This window comes from Podarcis pityusensis (genome assembly GCF_964106645.2).
Source record: "Podarcis pityusensis genome assembly, chromosome: 5".
NCBI classification, from domain to species: domain Eukaryota; kingdom Metazoa; phylum Chordata; class Lepidosauria; order Squamata; family Lacertidae; genus Podarcis; species Podarcis pityusensis.
This window is the reverse complement of record NC_138032.1, coordinates 8,880,441-8,886,445: the sequence shown is the minus strand read 5'-3', so window position 1 is coordinate 8,886,445 and position 6,005 is coordinate 8,880,441. Positions and strand designations below refer to the sequence as shown.

Sequence of the window (6,005 nt, the reverse complement as noted above, 5' to 3'; positions counted from 1 at the left end):
TCCATCTGCTGGGATGAGCAGAATTGGGAACCAGCGGATCTCTGGCCCACCTGGAAGGCCACCATCTTACGGTAACTCCCACAACCTGGTTTAGCAGAAGATAGGTTGGGGTATGTCCCAGATTAGCTAGCGTTTTAAACCAGGGGTCGGCAAGGTTTATCTTGCCTAGGCCAGAATGGTCCTGCGGAGATCCCTCCGTGGGCCGGATCGCGTGCGTGCCCACAATTTTCAGCATCTGTCTCTGTGCAGACGTGATTTTCAGCATCTGTGTCTGCACAGACGCGACTTCTGGCGCCACAGAAGCGAGTCCCCGCGCCACACCAGTTTAGCGCAGTGTGTGAGTGGGCAACTCGGTTTGGGGGCGGCTTGTGGGCCGGTCAAATGACCTCCGCGGGCCGCTTCTGGCCCATGGGCCTTAGGTTGCTGACCCCTGTTTTAAACCAGCATAAGCCCTGAAAAGGGGTATGGCAATGATGGGATCCTAAGGCCATTCAGCATAATCAACAAGTTGGGAACACAGTTTAAGTTAAGCTGGTTTAAAGGCATAGATAGAGTAACTCAATTTATTTAAAGGCTTGCTTTCCCCCTGGCAGGTTCCAATCTTTCACTGAATTGTGCACATCCCTAAAGTCTTCACGTATCAGGATATACACTTTCCAGCAGACCGGAAAGTGTATATCAAAACAATGTCTGGGCCCTTTCACTTGGTCCTGTTGCAGAAATGTGACCTTTAGTGAGAGATTATCTTACTTCCTGGTTTAGGAAATTGCACTCCAGAATGGTGGTGGGAGAAAGATCTGGTTTCCATCTCTCAAATGGAATTAACCATTAACCACCTTTACAGTGTAAGCTACCAGTCTGCTGTGCAAAGGCAAAGAGATGTTTTTTACTAATAATGTGTAGAATTTACCAAATCTAGATGTGTTAAACTTCAAAATTAAACCTCTCCCACCCTTACTTGCATGCAAGAGGATTATCAGTTTTTGCAGTGTGCTTTGTGCAATACTAAATGTCACAAATACCAGAGGAACGTCATTTGAAAAACCATTTCATATTTGTTTATGACAGATTTTATTATTTTACTATTTTCTTACATGCTAAGTAAAAGTGAAACTTAACTCTCCCAAGAGAGGATGAGGGAAGACGAGCAAAACACCACTATGCAGGAATTTGTTCAGGCTCATCTACGTAGCACTGAGCCATAGTTTACCATTACAAGCAAATGTAGCTAATGCATACAGTCCATTTCATTTGCTCTTTCTACAGGTGCTTTCAACTCCCTGCCTTAACTCTAGAAAACGGTGGGCAGTGTTACCCTATTTTGAGCGCAGAAGCTTGTTATTCAAGGCATTAAGAAAGTTTGTGAATACTCATTAAAAGGTCGTAAATGTCTGCTGGCAGAGCAGGTCTAAGTTATAACTCAGTCTGTTGTACTGTAAATCACCTGTTTGGGGGCCTTTGCAGAAAGGTGGCATATAAATGCAGTATATCAGCAAAACATGGGTTGCGATGCAAAAAAATGTATTTTCTTTAAACCAATTATTTCTTCTGGTAGAAATTGGTTTCATCCTTACCTCCTCCTGGTGGAAAGATTTTCTTCACTTTCACTCATCACTAAGACTCTGCTGGAACCTCCCTGACTTGCTTCATGCATTACTTCAATCTGGAAAATGAACACAAAGCAGAGATGTCTGACTAAAGGCTTCTTTTCATCTACAATACATTGCTCTATATAATAACAGCCAGAAAGCTGTCAGTAGTGGCTTGTTAGTGTGGTCTGTCTCCAGAACAGCCAGTATTGTGGAGACACACATGCTACAAAATTCCTGTTTAGTAGCATGTCCTATTCGTGATGTAGATCAATAAGAAGTCATATGTATGCTGATAATATACTTTAGTTGCTGTATGTACAATGATTTTCATGCTGAAGAATTCTAGTGGAAAAGATTTCTAATATCTGTAAGCTCATAGGAAGTTGTTCTATATAAAGTCAGACTGTTGGGTTTCTGTTCTGACAACTCTCAGTGGCTCTTTGGGATCTCGAACAGAGTCACCACCTGTTTCTTCATCCTTTCTGCACTAAATTGAGCCTGGTCTCTTCTGCATCCAAAGTGTTTTTTTCTATGGCTGAGCTATGGCCCCTTCCCTGCTGCAGTTTTTATTATAGCCTAAAAAGACGTGGTTGACCCCGTCACCACCTCCCATAGGCTGCTAAATGACCCAATTCTAAGTGCTGAATAAATAATTCCGTGTTGTTTTTTTAACAGATCTTAGAAACTTTCTTCCTTGGACTTGGAATTTTAATTTCTACAGTTACTTGTTTTAGAGCTTTTCTTCATCTTCCACCTGGATTTAATTTATTTCTGTGGACTTCCTGCTTTCTAAGGCTTTGTTTCGTCACCTGTTCCCGCTCCCTTCCCACGTCCTATTTTGAGCCAGAGAGACTGTGTTTTTTGCTGCTGTTCCCTTGCCTCAAGCAGCTTGCAAACAAGGGAAAGCAGATCAGGGAAGCAGTGAGTGATTCCCGCTCATCAGCTGTTGTGTGGGGCAGAGCGGTAGCAGGAGGAGTGCCATGTGCCATTTTAGGGCACTTGGGAGACGTTTTTAACGACCTTTTAGAATTGACCTTGTCAACTGAATTCCACTCGCAAAATAGCAACAGTCTGCGGAAGAAGCCACAGATAGGAAACATGTGGATTAGAACAATGAAGCTGATAAACAAAGCAGGAGACTCTCATAATTTATGGGTCTAAGTGTGAATTGCCTCTTTGTTTACTGTGAGACAGTGATATTGAAAAATTGCCCCCTTAAATTAAAATCTTTTAATGCTCAGAATGGGGGCAAGGAGAGATGGAAGCAGCTTAGGACATTTTCAGAGTTTAAGACTCTGCCATGAATCTTTTTATCAAAAAGCTAGGCACTAAGCAAAAAATAGTGGTGGTAACTTGGTTTTTCTCGTTTGGAGACCGTACCCAAAGTAAAAAACTACCTTCCTACCTTAATTCCACCTTTCATCTTCTTTACACTTTTCTTTTTCGACAAGTCTGCTTCAGAGATGGATTTGGGAGGACTAGAAATTTCTACTGATTTCCTGTTGGCAGCTGAAATAAGACAAAAAGCCCCATATAGTATCAGAAAATGCAGCACTACCAGAAAAGTCCCCCCCCCCCCATGAAACCAAGACCATAGTGTTGGGTCACTTCAGATCAGGGGTTTGTAATCTGCAGTCTGTGAACTTCATCTGGGTGGTCCGTGGCAGGGCAGGATTAAATATTACTATTGATTTTTAATTGCATTTAATTGCTGCTTTTATTTCTTACATTGTATTTTATATTGCCATTTGAACAGTCATTCATCCCAGCTGGTGAGAATGGAGCTTTTTAGAAGCTGCTGTAATTTTGGAACACATTAAATAAATATTGCTTCACCCATGTATGATCATTCAATCCAGCCAAGTATGAGAGGCTCATTCTCATTAATGAAATGCAGGGAGGGTTGAAATTACCCACAGAAAAACAACATGGGAAATAACTGTTCTGTATGTGGATGAAACAACATAGTTACTATGAGAGTAGAAAAATGAACCAGCTATTGTTGTTATTGAACGGATAAGGGGTGAGAGGACACAGCTATATAGTGTTTGACTTGGATCTGAGCCCATTTGTACAGAAAATTGAGTTCATGTTCGCTCTTCCTTTCACTTGTCCCTCGAAAACAGGGAAGCCCTTAGGGATGGATTATGGTGGAATATAGTGAAGGGGTCTGCAGATGGAGTTGGAAGAAACTGCCCTGCCTTAGAAGTGAAGAGTTTGATGAATGGAAGAGCAATTTAGAATGTTATGGGCTTGCATTTTGAGCTCAAATGTGCAAACCTTTTATGGCAGCATAAAAGACGTTCATAGAAGGAATGAAGGAGAGAGAGTGAGAGAGAGAACAGGTCCTAGTTGCCTTTAATTAAAACCTCCTTCACAGCCAGTAATGCTGGTGAGAGAGAAACCAGTTTGCCTTCCTCAAGGTTGCCCATCAAAATAATATGAACATTTTAGTTTTTATATGGCGCCTTTCCCTTACTCAGGTGCGTCCTTGCACCCTGCTACCGAGAGCATGCATGTGAATCACCCACCCTTCCATTCCAGTTTCCCCCTCCCTGTACCTGTGCCAACATGACAGCATGGAATATGTATTCTTTTATCTGAAACATCTGATTATTATTGCAGGAGGAGCCATCATGGTATCCTTCATATGTTGTACAACTATAATGTCCATCATCCCCAACCAGCATGATCAATGGGTAAAAGATGATGATGGGAGCTGTAGTTCAACAACATCTCTGGGGGTTCCATGTTGGTTCCTCCTGGACTATGACCATTGTGATGCATAGGTTGTTGTTGGCACCCATCTTTCTCGAGAGACAATGGAGTGCGCCTCTGGGTGTGACGTCAAACCGCAAGCCTGGGCAGTGTGTATGGAGGTCCTGGGCTGCCCAGACAAGACTTCTCTCTTGGCCTTACTGCTGAGGTCCAAAGGAATGCAGAGCAATACATTTGGCACCAGCTTGGTTGCAGGAGTTGCCAGAATGAGGCGTACAAAGCTTCATCCAACCATCTTAAGGACTCCACTCTGGATTTGTGTAGGGTTTATTCCAGGCACAGGCAAACTCTGGCTCTCCAGATGTTTGGGACTACATTTCCCATCATCCCTGACCACTGGTCCTGTTAGCTAGGGATGATGGGAATTGTAGTCCCAAACATCTGGAGGGCCGGAGTTTGCTTATGCCTGGTTTATTCCTTAGTCTTGTCTTCTCCCGAAGTTATCCCACAAGCAGTGTTAGAAACTGAGATATGAAAGCTAGGAGCTGAATGACAGCTTAAACCTACGTTATGGGTGCAACAATGGAATGCCTAGGCACGCTTTTTTATAACAAGAATACAAAGCTGAAAACAAATGAACTGCAGCTAAAATATTAAGTTCATTTTTCACATGGTCTAGTCCTTTTCCTGCCCACCCCCTAATATTCTTAAGAGGGTCTTTTCTTCAGTCTTCAGAGAGTAGCCAGAAGTGGGGAGTCCTCCTTTCCTTCCACTCTGCAGTTTTAATCTGAAATCTTAGGTGCACTACTGCGCCCAGAGCTCAGAAACTGCTTGCACTAATGAAATTCCCTTTCACAAAATGCCACAAAAGGCAGTGGAAACTTAGGGTCAGAGTTTTCCTCCTAGACTACCTTCCCAGGTTGATACATTAAGTACAACAACAAAAAACCCTGAATAGGGCTGCAGACTACCGTATTTTTCACTCTATAGGATGCACTTTTTCCCCTTCAAAAATGAAGGGGAAATGTGTGTGCGTCCTATGGAGTGAAGAAGCCATAGCCCCGCGACCCTCTCCCGGCTGGAGAGGTGACGTGCGGCTATGGCAGGAGCCTCTCCGCTGCGCACCTTTCCGCTGCTCCCCGACCTGCTCTTAGGGGCTGGTGGTGGGCTTCCCCCCGCCAGCCCCAAAGAGCAGGTTGAAAGGAACCTGAAGCCTGGAGAGTGAGACGGGTCGGTGCGCACCAACCCCTCTCGCTCTCCAGGCTTCCAAGGTAGCCGCCTGAAGGCGGCTGAACGCACCTTGAACGGCACCTTGTTTTAGAGGGGGGAAACAAGAGGGGGGAAATTCTCCCCCTCTCTGCGCAGCACCTCTTGCTGCTTCGCTGAAGGGGTGCTGGGCAGAGAGGGGGAGAATTTCCCCCCTCTTGTTCTCCCCCCTCTAAAACAAGGTGCGTCCTATTGTCCGGTGCGTCCTATAGAGCGAAAAAATACGATAAATCTCGTTGGAAAGGTAGCCACTGACCATCATGTGGACATGGTGTTGCACTTCTTAGGTCGGAGATTGGGTAGCTGTAACATTTGCTAGCTGATTACCAGGTGGATAAGCATGATTGCATAAGCAGCCTTCACCACCAACCTGGTACCTTCCAATGCTGGCTGGGGGTGATGGGACTCGTTAGCCAAAGCATCTGAAGG

General features: G+C 44.4%; 1 protein-coding gene across 11 annotated transcripts in view; it reads right to left on the bottom strand.

The window, feature by feature from the left end:
- Positions 1–6,005, bottom strand: part of MCF2L2 (MCF.2 cell line derived transforming sequence-like 2) — a 212,803-nt gene that overhangs the window by 129,904 nt on the left and 76,894 nt on the right. For all 11 annotated transcript variants that reach the window (XM_081007785.1, XM_081007794.1, XM_081007795.1 and 8 more), the window contains exons 14-15: positions 2,998–3,101; positions 1,575–1,663 (exon numbers count right to left, since the gene is read on the bottom strand). In XM_081007785.1, coding sequence (XP_080863911.1) covers positions 1,575–1,663; positions 2,998–3,101 — 193 coding nt within the window. The remainder of the gene's footprint in view (positions 1–1,574; positions 1,664–2,997; positions 3,102–6,005) is intronic.